Source organism: Monodelphis domestica, chromosome 4, assembly GCF_027887165.1.
Source record: "Monodelphis domestica isolate mMonDom1 chromosome 4, mMonDom1.pri, whole genome shotgun sequence".
NCBI classification, from domain to species: domain Eukaryota; kingdom Metazoa; phylum Chordata; class Mammalia; order Didelphimorphia; family Didelphidae; genus Monodelphis; species Monodelphis domestica.
In genome coordinates this window covers 87,061,597-87,081,143 of record NC_077230.1, presented here as the reverse complement: position 1 = coordinate 87,081,143, position 19,547 = coordinate 87,061,597, and the positions used below count along the sequence as shown (strand labels likewise).

General features: G+C 38.3%; 1 protein-coding gene across 6 annotated transcripts in view; it reads left to right on the top strand.

The window, feature by feature from the left end:
• Positions 1 to 2,099: 2,099 nt before the first annotated feature.
• The window catches only part of KPNA1 (karyopherin subunit alpha 1), an 81,995-nt gene continuing 64,547 nt past the window's right edge, over positions 2,100 to 19,547 (top strand). The window contains exons 1-2 of one of the 6 annotated variants that reach the window (XM_056793531.1): positions 2,572 to 2,940; positions 3,182 to 3,242. In XM_056793531.1, the coding sequence (XP_056649509.1) occupies positions 3,239 to 3,242 (4 nt within the window). In that variant the 5' untranslated portion in view covers positions 2,572 to 2,940; positions 3,182 to 3,238. Of the gene's footprint in view, positions 2,109 to 2,352; positions 2,500 to 2,571; positions 2,941 to 3,050; positions 3,243 to 19,547 lie in introns of those variants that run through there. The other 5 variants (XM_007493786.3, XM_056793532.1, XM_016433501.2 and 2 more) reach the window with 5 other exon arrangements.

Genomic DNA, 19,547 nt, shown 5'->3' with positions numbered 1-19,547 from the left:
TGGCCTGAAACTATAGACCTTGAAGTGTTTGGTGACCCCAGTTTGGGTGGGACTGGTTGGTAGAGTCAAAGGCTGAGTATCCTTATTTGTTTCAGTAGCTTCTTCCATTGTATTAAAGTCCTCTCTCAGGAAGCCTAGTTTTTGGTTTGGCCTTTTCCTTTTGTATACATAGTAGTCAATCTATCCCTGATAACCCAGTGCTGGCTGCAGCCTCTTTGCAGCTTGCTTATGCATTCTTGCTGTACTAAGTTCTCCAGAGGGTATAAAAGACCCTCAAGTACAGTAACTCCTAGAATTATTTCACGTGGTGCATTCTCCCAGAGATACAGTTCCCAGAGTCCCAGAGCCCTTGGCTTTTTGTGGTTTTTAGGACCTTGATTCTGTGTGGTGGCTGAAACTGAACACTATCTCTTTCTTGGTTAAAGACCTGTGTTATTTCCAAGTTAACAGTGTCAATGTGAAAATAAAGAGTACTACCAAAGTAGCAACAAGGGTCTTTCTTTAATCAGGGCAGGAGGAACTCCAGTTGGGGATCACTGAATAACTTTGTGAGTGTTGAAGGGCTCATTGTGAATGGAAATATTGGGTTTAAATAAAGTTCATCAAGGAAGAGTGACTAACAATTTATAATACCTAAGGGTCTAGATGTGATTAAGTGGCAATTGGGAGGAATGACTGGGAGGAGTGATGAGATCAAAGTGATTAAATTCTGCTCAAAACCAAGGCTCCAGAAGTGGTAAGTTTCCAGAGATATGCTCCAACCATGCGATCAATGAGCTGGAGTTGAGCCCTTTCTGATAACTACATTTAACATTTGCAAGGTCAAGAAATCACATTCACCCCAAGGTACTCAGGTTTTGGGAGGGAATAAATAATAAATAATAACTAAAAAATAATAATAAATAATAAACTAATAAAACTCACAAGACGCTATATTAGCAATATTCCAAATGTGTTCATTTACACTGAGAAACATAACTGCCAAACTAAATTTGAATGATGTTCTTGGCTGGTCAGCAGCACATTTGCAAAGTCAAATGTTTGGCAGCCTACTATAGTGGTCAGAGAGCTGACTTCAAGTTAGGATGACCAAGATCCTGGAGCCATATCAATACTTAACCTCTCAGTTCCTCAAGCAACCATGTAAAATTATAAACAGAGTTACAGATCTGAATTGGCAGAGGGAGTTTCCTCCCCAGGGAGCTTCTAGTACCAAAAGAAACAAAAGGGCAAAGTCTACTATTGAAAGCAAAAAAAAAAAGACTTCAGTTCTACAAATGTTTATCAAGCCCTAATAGTGCACAGAACATAGTGTGGAAGAGAGCTCTGTCCACATAGATATTGTGGGATAACACAGGTAATGCAAAAAGGAGTGTAATCAGAGCAAGGGGGTCTCATGATCTTAAGGGATACCGTCACCAAGCCATGATCCGATGCACGCTTTTCCAGAGTAGGAAAATATCAGTTAAATGAACTAGAAAGCCGGGCTGGGCCGGTCGGAGCGTCCCTCCCCCCTTCCCTAGAGTGATTGGGCCCAGGCCTTCGAACCTCTCTGGTTGCTTCCTCAGGGCCTGCTCCCTTCTCTATTCTAGTACTTCATCACTAGTTGCACCTCTCTCCTAATCATCAGGCCCTGCACTCCCTCACATAAACCATCTACTGCAGACTTCATCCGTAACCCGTCCCTTTCCCTAAGATAGGGGGACCCTGGTTTTTCTTCTTTTTAACACAAGCTGATAGGGGAGGGACTTTAGGCCTGAGGCCGATTACGACGAATGGAACTACAACTCCCAACAAGCTTTCCACGGCCTTGGCCACAGAAGGGGACTGCGCAGGCGTAGAAAACGAGGTTTCCTCCTCCCCTTTTCCCCGGCCTCCCAACGCCCCCTCCCATCCTTCGACGTCTGTAGGCTGCTATCACGCAGGCGCGCTTCGAACGCCGGCTTCTCTAGTCTCGCTGTTCGCTCGGTACGCGGCGGCGGAAAGCGAGCGAGGCCTGGTGAGTGCCGCTGAAGCCGCAGGCCAGCTGTGCAGTCGAGGGAACGGGTGAACGCTTGACGACCCCCATTCACCCACCGCGCGCTCGAGATCGGCTGCCACGGAACCAGGTGGGTGCGCGGGCGGCGGCGGTTGGGGAGGGGAAGGCGCCTGCTGGGATCCTCCCTCTTTTTTCTTCCTCCTCCTCCCTCCCCCACTCCCGGCCTGTCCTCCCGCGGGGAAATGGGGAGAGGCCGGGAGAGGCCCGGGGGCGGGGGCGGGGGCGGAGAGGGCGCGGGCTTGGATCCTGGGCCCTGTCAGCTCGCGCCTTCTTCGCCTGACGCCGTGCAGCTAACGGCAGTGCTGCGGAGGCCCGGCCGCCCTGGGGCTGGGCCCTGTGGTGCTGGTCACCGTCAGGAACGCCGGCTGCGGCAGATCAGCAGCGGCGGTGGCGGCGGGAGGAGGAGAAGGAGGAGGAGGAAGAAGAAGAGAAAAAGAGGAGGAGGAGGAAAAGAGGAGGAGGTGTGCGGGGGGAGGGGGTTTGGGACTGGGCGCCCGCAGGGGCGGCGGCAGCGGGGAGGGCGAGGACAGACGCGATGCCTGCGTCGTGGGGGTAGGGGGGCGCCTGAGAGCCTGTCATTGGCAGGAAGGACCAGGGATGGTGTGTGCGTGTGTCTTCGTGTTAATCCGGACAGGAAGGGACAATCCGTGTGGGAGTTTACACGTTCGAGCCTCCCCCTCCCCCCCCCCCAGTCCCTGAAGTGGACGATTCGGGGGTGGGGGGGAGCTGCACTGTAGAGGTGGGGGTGGGGCGCGGCTACAGCGACAGATGTCATAACAACACCGGCCTGAAAAGGCTGACGGGGGTGTGGTAATTATAGGCATGACAGAAGCACTTGTGACTAGAGAGCGGATAAATGGAGATTCGTGTGCCGGCATGGCTGTGAACGTCAAGGTTGGGAGGTGTGACGTGCGAAGAGAACTGGAGGATACCCGGTGGTGGGGCGGGGAGGAGAAGGGGGGGGGGGGTTTAGAGCGCTGTGGGAGGAGGGACTTGGAGTGGGGGGAGGTGAGGAAGCTGGGAAGTTTTGAATGCTTTGCTTATAAAACCGGAGAATTTCAAAAATATTAAGACTTTAAAAATCTTTAGGATTCTTGGGACAAATAATTGCTAAAATATTTCCTCCTCCATCCCGTCTTACAGCATGGACTTTTCTAGGAACTCATATACAAGCTTTTCCTTGCAGTTTAATCTGTACAAATGGGTAAATATTTTTGTTACTTGGGGGGGGGGTGGCTCTCCTCTAATTAGGGGCCTTCCTTCCATTTCTTATTCATGCTGCTATTTTAAATTTTGGAAGTGATCAAGAAATTGTTTCCTAGATTCTTTAAGTAGTTATTAACTACTGCATTTTCTCATTGGCAGAATCATAAATTACCTCGTGTGTTTATTGTTACACTTGGAGTATATGGGTTTTATGATATGGAGAAGAGGAATGTTTGTGGGATTGGGTAGACTGATCAATGTTGGGGCTAAAGCCCTAAAAACTTGAGGCAAGCCAAAAGAATTTGGGACAAAAGCTGTTTACTTAGGTTAATTTTAACAAAGGCCACCTAGTCAAGCTTTTTGGAGGGGTTAGGGTGGCATATAAGAATAATGGATCTGGATGCATTCCCTATAAGGTTATGGATCACAACCCATCTATACCTATTCAGTATGTGCAGTATGTGCCCCAAGGATTAACATTACAACACACAACCTCCTGAAATGTTAAGAACTTTCCTCCCTTTCCCTTGTTATGAGGTTATCAGTGGAGCACAAGGGCCATCAATGTTATCCCTCCCTTCATCTGCCCAGCCTTTCTTTTTCTTCTATATGTTTCTTTGCTAACATTCTTTAATCTAGTTCTCCTACATAATTCCATGTTACTGATATGCTGTGTGGTCTGCTTGTCTTTACTATGTACTTGCTCCATTGCCTATTGGTTGTCAGTTTCAGTTAATTTGGACACTAATGTTCCATGACTGTTATCAGTATAACAATACTGGAAGAATATTAGTATTTTTTAAATGTACCTTTGTTTCTAGGTGAAGGTTTGGGGTAATAAAGACCTTTGCATCATCTCAAAAGCATACTCTCCCCTTCCTGTTCAGTTTTGGGCCCAACTCCTTGTCCATTTGCTATATAAACAAGATTTATACTAATAAATACGCCATATAGATTTTACAGCAAACTATATATTATTCTGTGGAAAATAGGCTTTCTTCTTCCACTTGTTTTTTCCTCTGTATTTAGTTAGTCCAGCTATCCCAGTGATTATATTTAGCTCCAAAATGAACTAAGTGAAACTAAAATCCAGTTTAGAATAAGCAGCTCATCTGACATGCTGTTTCTGAAGAATTATGGGTTTGAAAGCTGTTCTTTCCCTTTTATATTTATTGCCATTATTTTTTCCTTTAAATAGTTCAAATGGCAATAATAACTTTAATATTTAATCTGAAATATTACTTTAGAATAATAGAAAGTATTTGTGGAAAATACAGTGATCATTAATCTAGTATAGTACTCTTTACCAGTTAAAAATTTGAGGACCAGTTGTATGAAGAATACAGTCCTAAAAATTCTGAAGAGTACTTAGGAAAGGATAAAAATATCCTTGAATTTACCATGTAGTAGAAGAGAGAAGACACAGTGACCTCAAACTGTACTAATTAATGCGCATAAATATCAGATAAAACTTTATTATTTATTCTGCTGTAATGGAGCAAATTGTTTATATTTAGGTTTAAGGTTACCTGGCTCTTGAGTTAAATTTTCCTGATCACTTTCAATTAAAATCTTTAGCTTCCTTCATGGTTCTGTTTTCAGATGCCATTTTCTACATGATCCTTTTTTGATGCCCATAATTATTAGTGTTTATGAACATCACAAATTATCTTTGTATTTCCTTACTAGTTTAAAGATTGTATCTCCTGTAGAATGTAATCTTGAGAGCAGTCATTTTATATTTATATTTCTAGTGCCTGGCTCATTGCTATTGAATTAAAAAAAGTTTCTGTTTTGAATGATGAATTCAGGCAAGATAGTGGAGGTAAATGTTTTGTTTGGCTTTTAAAAACCCTTATGTTTTCAAATCAGCATTTTTTTCTAAGGCAAAAGATCAGTAAGGGCTGGGCTGTTGGAGTTAAATGACTTGCCCAGGGTCACAAGCAGCTAGGAAGTGTCTGAAGCCAGATTTGAAACTAGGACCTCCTGTCTCTAGGCCTACCTTTCTTAGCCACTTACTTTGCCCCTAAGGAGATGAATGTTTTTGGGTGTAATTGAAAACACAGATCCCTAAGCCAATTGCTAGTGTTAATAGGAAGCTGGGAGAAGGCCCTGATCCTGTAGGAGGGACAGTTGTAAATAGAAAGTTTGTTAGTCCTGAGAAGGAGCCCAACTAGAGAAAGGCTGATTTCAAATGCAAATGGCCCTTATTTGGAAAGCTGTGAGAGGAATAGAGCATATATAGAAAAGGTAATTTAAGTGAACAATTTTATTTGAAGGATCTGGATGACAAATGGTTTTGATATCTTCTCTGGGGTTTAAGCAATACAGAATGTGGATACTATGCCTCTGGATAATTTCTATACTCTCAAATAAGTTTAATGATGCTGTCCTTTGAATAGCAATATAAAATTATTGACCCATTGTGAGTTGATTTCCACTAGTAATGATGCTTAGGAATCCACCTGTGATTTAAGAGCAATAGGAAAAAGGAAACTTCAAGGTTTTCTTTGAGATTGTTAATTCATAATTACTAAATTAGGAAAAGCAACTTGGAGTTGGGGCAATCTGACTTAGATTTGTGCATTTGAATTTTGTGGGATATCTTTGGAATCTGAGCCTAGTGGACTCAGATACAGGGGAAGGTGAGTAATCCTAACAGTAACACTATAAGATTTGATTTAGTAGGAGCTAGAAAATTATCACAGCTCAACATTCCTTTTTTGTTTTATATTTTCAATATATTTGAGTGTGTGTGTACATTTCAGTGTAATAAAGAACAGGAAATTGTATCTGATACTGTTAGCTTCTATTATGTGCAGTTTTAAAAATAGGATATTAACTTTAACATGGTAGTAAAGTGGTGTATGAATTACTTGGAACTAGCAACTATTTTAGGGCAGCTAGGTGGATAAGAGAGCTGTTCCTGGAGTTAGGCAGACTCATTCTGAGTTCAAATGTGGCCTTAGACACTGGGTTTGTGACCCTGGGAAAGTCATTTAACCCTGTTTGCCTCAGTTTCCTCATCGGCGAAATAAGTTGGAGAAGGAAATGACAATGATTTCATTTTGTGAGACAGTGTTTTGCAATGGATAGAGAATTGGCTTTTGGAAGTCAGGAAAACCTAGAGTCAAGTCTCTTAATCTCTCATTATACTAGATAACTGTCTTAAGAGAAGCAGAGAATTGTATTGATAGAAGGGGTATCCTCTTCTTTGAGTTCCCTATACTAGTAAAATCACAGGCCCAGTCCCTGTTCCAGACTTTTATTTTGTGACTGCAGTGGTCATTCATATAGGCTTTTGCTGATATTGTGATGACTCAGAATGTTTGACCTTGATCAGATAAAACTAGATACAGTTGGTTTTCTCTACCTTGCCCTACCTTTAGTTCTTTCAATTGAGTGTTAGATTTTATGCCATACATAAATGTTGCATTGCCCTCTTTTTAAGTTTTTAATTTATCCAAAATGAACATTATTCTAAGGAAATATGCAAAAGTTGTAGCTCTCATAGAGTCCACTTAGAGATTTTACAGTGACTTCTTTAAATGGAGATCTCAAATGATTCAGGGATCATTCAAACCCCAAGCATCAGTCACACTGAAATGCAAAGAAAATGTTATCCAAAATGAAAAACAGTGCCAAGAACTGACATTTTAGCTGCAAAACTGTTTAATTAGTACTCAGAAAACAAAGATTTTTAGGACATGATAGCCAAAGATATTATTAATGCTTCCATGATATGTCTCAAAGGCTTCTTGAAATTGGAAGAACAAAGAGTAGACATGTTAAAAAACAAAAAAGTTTCTAACTTTGGCTATGAAAGGGAAAAAAAAGTTTGATATATACAAGATAATACAAAGACTGTAATACCGAAGATTTAAAAAAAGTTAAATTTTCCTGATGTAATTCACTATTTCATTCAAGTCTATACCAAAATCATCATTAGAAATCTGAATATCCCTGTAATAACTATAAAACAACTTCATCAGCTATATTCATGCACACCCCAGATTTCATAGGGATTTTTTAACTTTCAGTGAGCCTAGAAGTCTTATTCCCCAATGAGAGAATAATGAACTCTGATAAATTAATTGATAATCCTAAGGAGCAGAATTGTTCTAGAATTACAGAAATTCCTAGATGGAAAAAGGATGATGTAAAATTGGCACCTTGCCACACATCATATAAAGGTTAAGAAATTAATCTTTCAATGACCTTGGAACTTGCTTGATTCAAACCCCATTGAAAAAAAACTTATGAGCTATACTTTTGTAAGGCTAGACCTAATTATCTAGTGTCATAATATAGAATTAAAGAATGTATGTTAAAATCTTCTGAACTCAGTGCCAAATTATATAAAATAAGTGATTTTGACAAAAATAAGACCTGTTTACATACATGTTTTCATCTTTCAATATTTTATTCTTTCCTCCAGTTACATGTAAAAATAATTAGTGAAGAGTCTTAATTGCCAACTGATGTGTTTATGTGATTCAACAGGTAACAGATTGAGAGCCCACTTACTCAACAAGTAAGGGGTTGATATATGGTCATACTTGGGCTTTAGTAAAAATCATTTTGGCATATGTGGATGGTGAATTGGAATGGGGAGACCAATTTGGAAACTACTGTGGTAGTTGAGGCAAGAAAGAATAAGGTTCTGAACTAGACATGGGGTAGAATAGTTCTAGGGTTGAAAATTTGCGGGGGGGGGGGGGGGGATGGAAAAATTCAGGAGGAAAATACTCAATTCCAAGATTTTGTGTCTTTAAAGACAAACATGTTTATCATGTTATCAGAATTGTCCATTTCCCCCTTTTTGTTTTTAAAGGGGGCAGTGCCTTGAGAAGCTAATAAGACAGTGCTTGGGACTTTTAAAAAGCTAGAGAATTTTACTAATTATGTTGTATTTTATCTTTTCTCTGGGGATGACTTGCCAGGATTAGGGTTAGGCAATGGGCTACTGAGACCTTATGCACAATTCCAATGCATATTGTCTCTGTCTATTCGAACAGTAATAGCCCTAGTTATATGGCATTTCAGGTTTACAAAATACTTGTACATAAATTATTTTATTTTATCTTCCTAACAGTTCTGTGAAATAGGTAATAAAAGTATCACCCTACTCATTTTATAGCAAGGGGTACTGAGATGCAAAGTTGAACTAACATCCAAGGTCAAATAGCTTGTAATAGGAGAGTGAAACCTCAGACCTACTTCTGAGTCTTAAATCCATTGCTTTTTCCACTAAATGAAGAAAAGCATGATAGTTTTGGTTTTCTTTCCAGTAAAAAAAGTTCTAGTATGATCTTTTTGTTTCCATTTCTTGAAATAAGGGAAAGGGAGATTGGACTACAGAGATAATTTACTTTAGAATCTTCAAAAATGTAAGACTATTGTGTATTGTTAGTTTAGTAGAAGTTGATTAGAATCCTTCCTAATCAGTCCTCCCTCCCTAATCAATCTCTCTGCAGAACCCTCCTAGAATATAAGGAACTTTGATTTTTGAGGACTATATACTAAATTATCAGTGCAGTTTAATAATGAATGGGCCTTGACAGACTACACAGTATTTGTTGACTCCTTGTTTCAGATCAGATTAGGAACCAGTCCACTCCTTGAAAGTATACTTAGAGGGGTAGTTACGTAGATTTTACTTCAGAGAATAAGATTTATGTGTATGTTCTCTTTGGAATTTAGAGTCACCAATGTACTGGCTAGTCTAGTGAGCTGGGATTAAACAGGTTTTCTGTCTTTTCAGTCTGTTATTGTTTCCTTTATAACACCTCCAGAGAGGTCAGAATTCATGTTTTGAACATGTTTAATTGGAAGTTACTATGGGGAAAGGTAATAGATATGTTTGAAGATATTTGGAAATAGGGAGCTGTCGGTTTTAAGAGTCTCCCATACTTCTCCTTCCCCCTTTTCCTATCTTGCCAATAAGAAGGCAAGAGCTTAACATCTTGGTACTCTATTACTATTCTCTGCTATTTTGCAGAGAGCCATGAACTCCAAACTTTTATTCCAGAAGAGAGTTCTGCTTAGGCATCCCATTTCTCATCTGACTGTACTATTTTGGGATCTTTTCCTTCACTTTTTTTGAACAGTTGTTAAATGTTTGTATTATTGCAGTATTTTAAAAAGCTTGATTTTCAACTACATCTGTACTGAGATAAGAAATTCAAAATAAGTAAGTGAGGCACTTTAAACATTTGATCATGAAATATTTTCAAAATTCCTTTTAAAAAAGTATTGCATGGCATAGGGACCCATGTTTCTTGGAAAGATCAAATTTATCCCATTCCCAACCTTCTTTTGTAGTAGTTTCATATATTGGAGACCCATGCAACATGAACTAAAGTAATACTGTGATATTCCAGAATTCCTAATTATCTGATTAATAGTCTGACAAATTAATAGACTGACAAATCATAAACATTTGGTATGGAATATATTTTAAAGTATTAATACCATATACATTGAATGAAGATAACAAAACTTGATGTGAGATTTGCCTTTCATTTGCATAAAAACACCTTTCATATGGAGAACATCAATGTCATGGGCCAAGAATATGTCCACATGTACCACCTGATATGTAAATCAGAACAGTAACCAGTACAGGTTAAAATGTTCATTTTAAGCAACACTGTTCCAAACATAATAAATATTAAGTTTACACATACAGGCATTTTTCTTTAAATAGATAACACCTGATTAATGTAGGCTATATACTTCTAAAAACAAAGTTTAAGATTTATAAGCTGGTGTTATAAGGAACTTTGAAGAATGCTAACATACATACATCAATCACATACAATCACAGAACTTTCATTCTAATGGAAACAAAACTATTTCTTGGCAGCCTTTAACATCATCATGTAGTAGAGGAATGTCCAACTTAAATCTGTTGATAGTTAACTTTCTGCTACATCTGTTAAATTAATAAGACAGGGCCATTTATATATTTTTTAAATCTTCAATGGGTCAGCTCCAGCCTATAGGCTGGCTGTACATTTAACAACCTTATAAATGTAGTGAATTATCTTGATCTTGTTGATTCCTTACTGTAGAGCTAGTTTCTGACCAGATGCACTATTTTTAGGTTTTTCTGTTTTCAGCGTACACCAACATACACTGCTCTTTCAGCTGTATTTTGACATTGCAAATTAAACACTAGGGACTACCAAATACAGCTCTGTTTAGTAGCTATCACTTATTTCTCACTTTATCTCTAAGTTACAGAGTCTCTGAAGACTAAATTATAGAGGAATGCATATCTGAATTAGTAGAAGGAGCTGGTTTGGCTATCTATTCAGAGGGCAGGCTGGCTTTAGGTCTTTTTGTGAAAATTCAGGTTGGATCTCTTCATTACTCTACCTCTAGTAGCTTCCAGCTTCATTAGCATTCGTATTATTTTCTATGTTGAACCTTCTCTTGGCCTCCATCTCCATGGCTTCCATGTTTACTGAGCTTGTTCTGAGTATCTTAGTTTTCCATCTCTGCCAACCTTTTCTGACATTTTTTGGTGTAGTTCTGGATTGGGTAAAGGAGCTTAGCTTTGCTTTGGGGGGGGGGGATTTAAAAAAATTATTGCCCTTTCTGGGAATGTTTCCATGTTTCTTTGTAAGGTCTGAGCTTCTTTACAACCCTTCAGGACACCATCTTAACTAAAACCCTTTTTATTGAGTTTATCATAGTTTCTCTCTATCTTCTCATTGTTTGCCTAAAGTATTACCATACCATAAGCAAATTAGGGGATCATGAAATAGTTTACCTGTAAAATCCATGAATAAGGAAAGAATTTATGACCAAATAAAAGATAGTATTATAAGATATAAAATAGATAATTTCAATTATATTAAATTAAAAAGGTTTTGCATACACACACACAAAATCAATGTAGCCAAGATCAGAAGAAAAACAGAAAACTTGGGAAAATTTTTTCTAGCAAGTATCTCTGATAAAGTCCCCATTTCTCAAAAAAATAAAGAATGGAGTCAATATTATAACAGTACAAGTCATTCACTAGTTAATAAATGGTCAAAAGATATGATAAGGCAGCATTCAGACTAAGAAATCTCAGCAATCTATGGTCATATGAAAAAGTGCCCCAAATCACTATTGATTACAGAAATGCAAATTAAAACAATTCTGAGGTACTACCTCACACCTATCAGATTGGCTAATATGATAGAAAAGGAAAAAGATAAATGTTGGAGGGGATGTGGGAAAATTGAAATGCTAATGCATTGCTGGTGGAGTTGTGAATTGATCCAACCCATTCTTGAAGGAAATTTGGAATTATGCCCAAAGGGCTTTAAAAGAATTCATGCCCTTTGATCCAGCAATACCACTACTAAGCCTGTGTCACAAAGAGATCCCCCCAAAGAAAGGTTCTTATTTATACAAAAACATTTATAGCAGCCCTTTTTTGTGGTGGCAAAAAATTAGAAATTGAAATTGAGGGGATGCCCATCATTTGGGGAATGGCTGAATAAGTTAGGGTATATAGTTATAATGGAATACCATTTTGCTATAAGAAATGATGAGCAGTGGGGGCAGCTGGGTAGCTCAGTGGATTGAGAGCCAGGCCTAGAGACGGGAGGTCCTAGGTTCAAATCCGGCCTCAGCCACTTCCTAGCTGTGTGACCCTGGGCAAGTCACTTGACCCCCATTGCCTAGCCCTTACCACTCTTCTGCCTTGGAGCCAATACACAGTATTGACTCCAAGACGGAAGGTAAGGGTTTTTAAAAAAAAAAATGATGAGCAGTATGCTTTCTGAAAAACTTTGACAAATTTACATGAACTGATGCAAAGTGAAGTGAGCAGAACCAGGCGTAACAGCAATATTATAAGATGATCAAATTAATTGTAAATAACCTACTATTTTCAGCTGTACAGTGATCCAAGACAGTTTCAACGGTGCTATCTACCTCTAGAGAAAGAACTGATGTACACCATTTTTCACTATTTTTTTGTCTATTTTCTTTTACAACATGATTAATATGATTGCATCTATATAATATTGCTTACCATTTCAGGAAGAGAGAGAACTTGGAATTCAGAATTTTAAAAAATTAATGGGAAAAAATATTCGTATTTTTAAAAAAGTATTAGTGCCCAAGTTGCATTTATCTTTATGGTAGTCTTTCTTGCTGTGATAAAAGAATTGTAGCTCAAAAACTGGAAGCCATCTCAGAGGCCATTCAATCCTTTCGTTTTACTGATGAGGAAACCAAGGTCTAGGTAGGGAATGCAACTGGTTTGTTTAAGGACAACTATGTGACTTGGTGGATAGAGACCTGATGACTGAAGGTTCTGGGTTCAAATTTGGCCTCATATACTTCCTACCTGTGTGGTCCGGGGCAAGTCACTTAACCCCAGTTGCTTAGCCCTTTCTGCTCTTCTACTTTGTAACTCATCAGTGATGACCCTTAATATGTCCTATTCTTCTGATTCCTTAGCTAAGCCTCTTTCTATTGTATCATACTAAGTATCATTCTGTTTCTTTTTGCTTTAGGATTCATGATAAAACTACTTCTACTGATTTCTTTATATGTCTGAGCCTCTTGCTTCTACATCCTTCCTTCATACATTGAGTGGTCCATTCAAACTGATCACCTGTTCCTCACATGTTATACTTCATCATCTCCTATCTCCATACCTTTATATTGACAACCACTCATGCTAGGAATCTACTCATACTCCTAAGAATCTCTAGTTTTTAAACACAGGTACCATTGTTTATATAATACCTTTATTGAATTCCCTACTCAAAATTGACTTTGTATTTTATAAAAATTTTGCCTTGTGTATATATGTTATTTCCCCCAATTATATGTAAGCTCCTTGGGGGTATAAACTGTTATATTCTTTTTATATATTCAACATAGTAATGTGCTTAATAAAAGTTTATAAATTAATTCATCATTCTACTTTATTTCTACTTAATTATATCTTATGGTTACATTTATAGCAAGAATGTTAATCCTGAGATAATTCAGTTCTATTAGAATTATCTTATACTAGAACATTGGCTGGTTATTAAATGATTTTAGCATACTTGTATTTAGAATACCAGTGGTTGCTAGTTCTTATTGATAGTTTTTTTAAAGTAACTTCTCCCCCATTTTCTTATACTTTTTTGCTGCTACTTAAGAATAAGAAGAGGTTTCTATAACACGGTGAAGGCCAATTTGTATTTTTCTTTTGTTTCTGTATAGTATGTTTTGTAAATCAGGCACTGCTTTTTTGTTGTTTTTCAACCATTATTTAACAATTTATAGTTGACTTTCCATGTCCCCATTTATCTTCTCCATCACAATTAAGCTATTTTCAGGATAGGAACTATTTTATACTTTTTGTGTATTTCATGTAATATAATCACAGTGTTGCTTTATCAAACATTTATTATCTATTAGATGCAAAGAACTATTCCTAGTACTCATGATATAGAGACAAAAGCTTCTGTCTTTAAGGTTCACTTTCAGGGGCAGCTGGGTGGCTCAGTGGATTAAGAGCCAGACCTAAAGACCCTAAAGGTCCTAGGTTCAAATGTGGCCTCAGATACTTCCCAGCTGTGTGACCCTGGGCAAGTCACTTAACCCCCATTGTCTAGCCCTTACTACCCTTCTGCCTTAGAACCAATACACAGTATTGATTCTAAGATGGAAGGTAAGGGTTTTTAAAAAAAGGTTCACATTCTTTTGGAAGGGGTAGGATATGACAAAATAGGAGAAAACATTATCAATTTGGGGAATTAGGGAAAGACCTGAGGGAGGAGGTGGTAGTACCACGTGCTGAATCCTAAGCAAGCTAAACATTCTGTCAGAGGAGATGAGGGTGTCAACTCTAGGCATGAGGGAGAAAGGAGATGAAATATAGAATTCATGAAGGGGAGTAATACATGGAATAACAGACTGGAGCTAGATTATGAGGATTTTAATTACTAGGCTGAAGAATTTATATTTAAGCTAGAGGCAAGAGGGATCTTGGAAGTGACTGTGTCAGACTTGCACTTTATATTTGGCACTTGTGAGGGATGGATTGTAAAGAAGAGAGATTAGAGACAGGCAGATGGATTAGGAAGCTATTAAAGTAATCCTTGAAAGCCAATGAGGATTTGAACTAAGATTGTGACTTTGTAAATGGTGAGAAAGAGACATTGTGAAATTTTTTTCATCAGAAGATGCAACAGGACTTAACTGATTAATTATGGGGAAGAGTGAGGGGGGTGGAGAGTCAAGAATGACCCCATGGTTATTAACCTGGGTAATTGGAAGGATGATGAGGATACCTTCATTAGAAATACGGAAGTTTGGAGAAGCACTGATAGGTGATGAATTCAATTTTAAGTCATGCCCAGTTTGTGATTCCAATGGAGCATCCAGGTAGAGAAGTCTAGTGACTAGTTGGTGATAGAGGTTTGGAATTCAGGAAAGAGATGAGGCCTGAATATGTAGATTTTGGAATCATCTGCATTGACATGATAATAAAATTCATGAAAAAAAAATCACTGAATAAAAAATAGAGAGAACAAAAGATTATCAAGGACAACCATACTTAGGAGATGGGAAATGGATGATAATTGAGAAAGATCATTGGAACAGATAGGAGAAGAACTTGGAGACAACAGTTACAGAAACTTGGAGAAGAAAGAGTGTCCTGGAGAAAGGAGGTGGTTAATAGTTACACAGGTACAGGAAAAAAAGGTCATTAGATTCAGGAATTAAGTGATACTTGGTAACTTTTTAAAGAATAGTTTCAATTGGATGGTGGAATGAGAAGCCAGATTGTTAGGGGTTTGAGGAAGTGAATCACTGGTGAGGAAGTTGAAGTGGGGGATAATGGGAGGGAACAGATGGGAATAGAAAGAAAACTGTTATTAGTAACTTGACATTGAAAGAGATGAAACAACATTGGATGATAATTTAAAGGGATTTTTTTCCCCTCAAGCCTGGGTAATATTTCTAGGCAGAAGAGGTGTCAGTAGAAAAGGAGATATTAAAAAAAAATGGGAGATGAGGTCAACTACTAGGAATTAGAATGGAGGAGATTAGGGATTTTGAGAAGCAAGAAGTTTGAGAGTATCAGCTATAAGGGATATTGATAGAAAATCAGGGAAGTGTTTAAAGACTTCGTTTAGCTCTAGTATGGGAAAAACATTGAGAGTGGGATTGACTCAGGACTGAACATGAATGATGGATACTCAAGGAAGCAAGAGAGGATGGAGGAGAGTGAATAGTTTATTGGTCAACTTTAGAGTTAAAATTGAAGGGGGGAAAGGAAAGCAGGAGCAAGGATGGAATGGGATGATTTGGAGAACAAAGCTCTGTGTAGGCAGCAACAGGATACATAGCAAGATGCCTGGAGTGGATTTAGAAATGAGTTTTGAAGCATGGTCTGAAACTGATTAGCTAAAGTGAGTTAAATGAGTTTACACTCAAATCACTTATAGTAAGGGCAAAAACCTCATTTGGGTGGATTGAGAGGAAAGGGGAAGGAGGGATTCAGGGAGAATAGAAGAAATTATTGGTGACTTTAGAAAGGGAAGTTTCAGTGAAGGGGTATGGTTAGAAACTATAGACTGTCAGAAACTAAAAAGCAATTGGAAGATGAAGACATACTTACAGTGAGTGTAGACAACTTTTCTTAGAAGTCTGATTGTGACTAGGATTAATAGAGCATGATAGCTTAAGGGGAATGACAGGAATCAGTGAAATTGTTTTTTAAGATTAGAGAATGATCATGTGTATAGGCACTACCATTACACAGAGATGATAAAGGTGACTGAACATCTGGTCATCTATCCACTGCTAAGCATTGGGGCCAAATCTGACTCCATTTGGCAGCTCCATTGCCCATTATCCAGTTCCATATTACAGTTCCATGTTGGAAAGGAGCAGTCACAGTCTCGTAAGGGCCCTTCTTGGGTATCAGAATGCAGAGCAGGAGGGTAGTGAAAGTTAAAAAAAAATAGACTAGAAAAATGAGTAAATAACAACAAAAAAAGAACCAAGGATTTTTAAAAAGCCTTCTAAGGTGATAGGGAAGCTCAAGACACAAACTCAGAAGACACTGATTTGAAAATCTCTACAAGCAAAGCCTCAAAGAAAAATGCAGATTGGACCCTGCTGTGAGCTCTGGACCTGCCTAGCTCATGGTTTCGGAGTTCTCAGCCAGGTGTGATGGCAAGGTGGAAAAGAATGACAGAAGGCAACTGTGTGTATGTATCTGCCTGGGGCAAGGCTCTGCATGAGTGACTGCTTCTCCATGTCCAGGTTTAACTTTTACTTTTATACTCATTTTCTTGGCACATAGCTACATTATTCAATGTACATGTTTGAATAAAGATAATTGGATAAGTGATACATTAACTTTTAACAAATTGTTTGAGATCATTCTATACACTTGTATTGTAACTATTGATTCTGACAGGATACATAAAGGTTTTGCATAGTCATAGGTGGCTTAATTTTCTTACAAGACAAGGAAAATAGCTCATTGCCTTTGATAAAAATAGATGATCAATCAGAAATTCTAGAGACAACAATCAAGTGGAGGGATCAAAGGGGTACTAGTAATTTTTCAGGGTTTGTTTGGGGGAGTTTTTCAGGAAGGGTTTTGGTCAGTAAATTGAGCTATTGAGGCATGATGAAGCATGGTATACCAAAGCATTTTGTACAGGCCTCTCCTTATGAATGATTATGAATATGAATGACTGGCTTAGGAGGGAGAGTAAGTTTCAGGGCATGGGAGTAGGGGATTTCTGAGCACGGCTTGTGGGCCCAGCTTTTGCTGGGAATTATGTACCTAAGCAAAAGTTAACCCATGTTATTCTTTTGGGTTTTGTTTTGAGAGTTTGATCTTTTGGCGATATTTTAGGAAAATACTGTATGAGCATTTTGCTCTTATATTACTATAAGGAGGACAACAATCATGTCAATTCCATTAGTAAGGGATGTTGATGAGAGAAGTCATACAAAGGGGGCTGAGTAGGCAATTCCATCCTGCCAAGGAGTCATTTTGTGATCTCCTGGTTTCCACGAGTGACCATGTCAAGATGGTTCTCAGCAGAGAAATACAACAAGAATTCCCAGAAGTGCTAAAGAAAGCTTATTTTAAAAGAGCCCCCCCCCCAAAAAAAGTTTTTTAATTAAATAAAAGTAATAGAGGAAAAATTGGAGAAAGAAATGAGAACAGTATAGAAAAGATTATAAAAGGCGAATAGTTGGTAAAAGAAATACAAAACCTTAATGAAGAAAATAACCTTAAAAATTAGAATTGGTTACATGGAAGAATGACTCTATGAGACATCAAATAAACACTAAAACAAGGTCAAAAGACTAAAAAGGGAAAAAAATATGAAATGTCTCATCAGAAAAACAAGAGACTTGGAAAATAGATTAAGGAAACATAATTAAGAGCCAAATGGACTTACCTAAAAGCCACGACCTGAAAGAGTCTGGACCTCATATTCCAAAGAACTATAAAGAAAACTGTCCAGGTACTGTTCAGAAGACACAGTAGAAATTGAAAGATTTCCACAGGTTACCTCCTGAAAGAGAACCCCAAATGAAAACTCCCTACAATGTTATAGCCAAATTCTAGAGCACCCAGGATAAGGAGAAAATACTGCAAGCAGTCAGAAAGAATAATTCAGATGCCATGCAGCCACAGTTAGGATCATGTAAGATTACTATAAAGGAGCCAGAAGGCTCATAATATAATATCTGGAAGACAAAAGGACCTAAAATTACAACCAAGATAACCCTTCCTAGCAGAATATTTATCCATTGAAGAAATAATAGATAGTAGAGAACTTTCAAGCATTCCTGATAAAAGAACCTAAACTGTTTAGAAAATTTGACATTCAAACACAAGACTTAAGGGAAGCATCACTCACACACACACACACACACACACACACACACACACACACACCATGAATGAAAGATTTAAACTCTTTATATTCCTCTGCAGAAAGATAGTAGATGTAACTAAAAAAGAACTTTATTATCATAGGGGTCAGTTAAAAAGTCTATCTACTTAGAGAGAGGACATGATCATGTTGGAATAATCCCCCCAAAAGAATGGAAGGATAAGAAAGAGGGATACATAGAGGAGAAAGGGAAAGGAAGATGGGGGGAAATTATCATGTAAAAGAGGTATGCATGGAAGTTTTTGCTGGGAAGGGAAAATGAGGGAGATTGGTTAATATTTGAACCACCTTATCATCTAAACTGGTTTAAAAAAAGAACAGTACACACACATACACTGTTGGGTATAGAACTCTTTTTATTCTACAAGAAAGCAAGAAAGGAAGGGGCTAAGAAAAGGGGGAAAGATAATAAGGAGAATAGATTAAAGGAGTCAGTGATCAAAAGCTAAAAAGGGGCAGGGTAAAAAAAGGATTAACAGAGAGGAAAATATATAGCAATCATAACTGAATATGAATAGAATGAATTGATATAATGGAAGAAGATAGTAGAAAGGATTAGGAACCAGAATCCAAGAATATGTCTTTTATAAGATAAAGGAAAAATTTTATCTTCAGGTAATTTTGGAGATACATCTATGTATGTTTTCAGTGATTTTTGACTAAAATTTGGGAGCCACAGGTTGCTTTCTGCAGTATGACAAGACTTGTTAATTATTAGACCAGGTCAGAGGTTTTAATGGTTTATTAATAGAGAAGAGAGGAGGTAAGAGGTAGATTTCTCTTAAAAAGAGTTACCTTAGGGGGCAGATAGGTGGCTCAGTGGATTGAGAGGTCCTACGTTAAAATCTGGCTTTAAGACACTTCCTAGCTGTGTGACCTTGGGCAAGTCACTTAATCCCCATTACCCAGCCCTTACTGCTCTTCTGCCTTGGAACTAGTGAACCAATTCACAGTATTGATTCCAAGACAGAAGGTAAGACTTTAAAAAAAAAAAGAAGTTACCCTAATTATAGCATCTTCATTTAGCTGGTTCTAATGTAGCAATGGTGGGATACAGTTCATTTGGGAAGTAGAGAGCCTTATATTTCTCTTGGAATTTCCTACTACCCTAGCTCTTCCCTTCATAGAGGTGTTGTACACTGAGGCTCTGGTTTATGTCAGGGGGCATCATCTGTGACATCAAAATGGGTGGAGGTAATTTTCCTCATACATTTCTATAAGTGGGGTGGTGGGGTAAGGGGTAGAGAATCTGGTTTCTAGGAGCTAGAGAAAATGTTGGAATTCTGACACAGACTTAAGAGCCTTTCAGAAACTGGCCAGACACAGATAAGATAGGACCTACCTGGACACAGAAT